Source organism: Rattus norvegicus, chromosome 3, assembly GCF_021556685.1.
Source record: "Rattus norvegicus strain SHRSP/BbbUtx chromosome 3, alternate assembly SHRSP_T2T, whole genome shotgun sequence".
In the NCBI taxonomy this organism is placed as follows: Eukaryota; Metazoa; Chordata; class Mammalia; order Rodentia; family Muridae; genus Rattus; species Rattus norvegicus.
Window position 1 is genome coordinate 71,704,334 of NC_141536.1, and position 2,807 is coordinate 71,707,140.

General features: G+C 35.3%; 1 protein-coding gene across 1 annotated transcript; it reads right to left on the reverse strand.

Moving 5' to 3' along the window:
• Positions 1-580: 580 nt before the first annotated feature.
• Positions 581-1,519, reverse strand: Olr551 (olfactory receptor 551). The gene is given in 1 exon segment (NM_001000670.1): positions 581-1,519. A coding segment is annotated over 1 exon segment (939 nt).
• Between the last annotated feature and the right edge of the window lie 1,288 nt (positions 1,520-2,807).

Genomic DNA, 2,807 nt, shown 5'->3' on the forward strand with positions numbered 1-2,807 from the left:
TGCTGTTGACTGTTGGTTTTCTGTATATTGCTTTTATTTTTTTTTTGTTATGGGCCTTGAATTCTTGATCTCTCCAAGACTTTTAACATGAAGGAGAATTCTATTTAGTCAAAGGCTTTTTCAGCATATAATAACATGACCATGTGATATATTTCTTTGAGTTTGTTTATATAGTAGATTATGTTGATGGATTTCTGTATATTGAAGCATCTCTGCATCCCTGGGAAGAGGCCTGCTTAATAATGGTAAATGATCTTTTTTTATGTGTTCTTGGATATGGTTTGCAAATTGACATGCAAGCAGTAGTCAAATCCCCAACACAGAAGGAACAGTACCTAATTCATTCTATGAAGCCATGGTTAGTCTGATACATTAACAACACAAATCCCCAACAAAGAAAGAATATTTCAGAACAATTTTGCTTATGAATATAAATGTGAAAATACTCAATAAAATTCTCACAAACTGACTCCAAGAACACATCAAAAAGATCATTTATCACAATCAAGTAGGTTTCATCCCAGGTATGTAGAGATGGTTCAATAAACATCAAGTTTTCAAAGCTAGAGTAATGACAGACTCAAGAGTTGTTCCTCCACCCACAAGTCAACCTCTTTGCTGCTTCCTTCACCTCATTGTTCCTCAGGCTGTAAATCAGAGGATTCAGCATGGGGATGACCAAGGTATAAAACACAGCAGAGACTTTTTCCTGTTGCATAGAGTACTGAGAGCTTGGCTGGATATAGCTAAATGTCCCAGAACCATAAAATAATGTCACAGCTGTCAAGTGTGAGGCACAAGTAGAGAAGGCTTTGCACCTCCCCTCAGTTGAACTGATTCTCAGGATGGCAATGATAATGTGGATATAGGACACCATGACAATAATGAAAGTGAAAATAGCAATCCCTCCAGAGAAGACCAAAAGCAGCATCTCATTGATGTGTGCATCAGAACATGAAAGCTTCAAAAGCAGAGGGATGTCACAGAAGAAATGATTCACAGTGTTGGGACCACAGAAGTCCAGTCTGAATAAACCTATTGTGTGAGTCAGGGAATTAATGAGGCCACAAAAGTAACATGCAAGAACCATATTAGTGCAGATGCTGAAGGTCATAATAACTGTATACATTAAGGGGTTTACAATTGCCACATAGCAATCATAAGCCATCATAGACAGGAGGGTTACTTCTACTGTTACATAAACTGCAAAAAAGAAACTCTGCAGAATGCAAGCAAACACCCTAGTAGACTTGTGTTCTGATAGGAAATTAATGAGCATCTTAGGTGCAATAACAGTAGAGTAGCAGATGTCACAGAAAGAGAGGTTACTAAGAAAGAAGTACATTGGGGTATGAAGGTGGGTGTTCAACCAGATCAAGAAGATCATCCCCCAATTACCCACAAAAATGATGAAATAAATTATGCTGAAAAGCAAAAAGAGAGGAACTTGCCAACTGGGATTATCTGTTAAACCAAGGAGTATGAATTCCTTCACATCTGTATGATTCCCTGAATCCATGATTTCAGTAATCACAGTTTCTTGTTACAAAATATTTTCATGAGACTTATAAAAATTAAATGCCCAAACATATTTCATCCAGGATCTGAGAGCCATCATGGTCTGACACACAAAGGGAATGCCCTGTAGTAGTTGAAGAAAAAAAAAGAACCTCAGTAATAGTTCATATGTGTACTACAAAATTTAAACTCTGAGACTGACCTCTCTATCCAAATACATCACCTCAAATATTTCTTCCTCTTTTGCCTGGATGTCTGACATATTGGATCAATGGCATCTCCTACAGGGAACCTTAGCCAAGTTCAGTGTGAGTATAGATCAATGTTTTCCTCTGTTCTTTGTTTTCAGAATGATTATCATGAGTGTCATTTTATGTGACAATTCTTGTCTTCACATTTTTTGTTCAATTTTATTTTTGTATTCTATCAATATTGTCAAAACTGAAAATTAAAAACTCTGTAGAATGTACAGTGTAAAAAGGGAATACAATTTGAGAATCAGCAAAACCTGTAATTGTGTGTATACTCTTCAAAAGGGAAAGTAGAACTTTCCCTAATTCCTTCTGAAATGATGCATTTTCAATTCATTATTTTATAAGGTAAAATCAGTATAAACATGCATTCTAAGACAGATGATAAATGTCTAACACTTACTATTATGAACTGATTCCTTTGAAGAGATGGATCACTTACATCATCAATGTCGGACTTTGAAGCAGCTGATATACTGTCAAAAATCTAATCCTGTATTGATAAGCAACAAAATAACTAGCATATATAAAGTAGGACAGAGAATAGAAGGGAATGATGAGTGTTATAATACAAATGGCATTATTTCCTGTTTTTATCACAATGACTACCGAAATTTACTGAAAAAATGGTGGCTTTAGTAATGAAGATACATTTACTTTTAGTTTGGAAGTCAGAAGCATGCCACAATCTGATTTCCTAGGTGGAATTTACCTGGCTATGAGACCATACTCCTAATAACAGGTGTAAGTGATGAAACATTTTGTAGCCAAATTACCCTTTTGAACCTCTAAACTGTACTGACTTTAATAATAAGCATATGTTCCTAAAACAACAATACAATGCATTTGACTTTCAGTATTGTTCCTTCTACCTTTGTCACCTTGAAAGGACACTTGATTATGTACAGTTTCAAAACTAATAATCCAAGGTATTTTGCCTCTCATGCTCTTCTTCTGACTCAAATGTCAACATAACTTATTTGAATACTACATATGAAGTAGTATTATGGATCCTAGAGATTACAATTTAAACAGCAA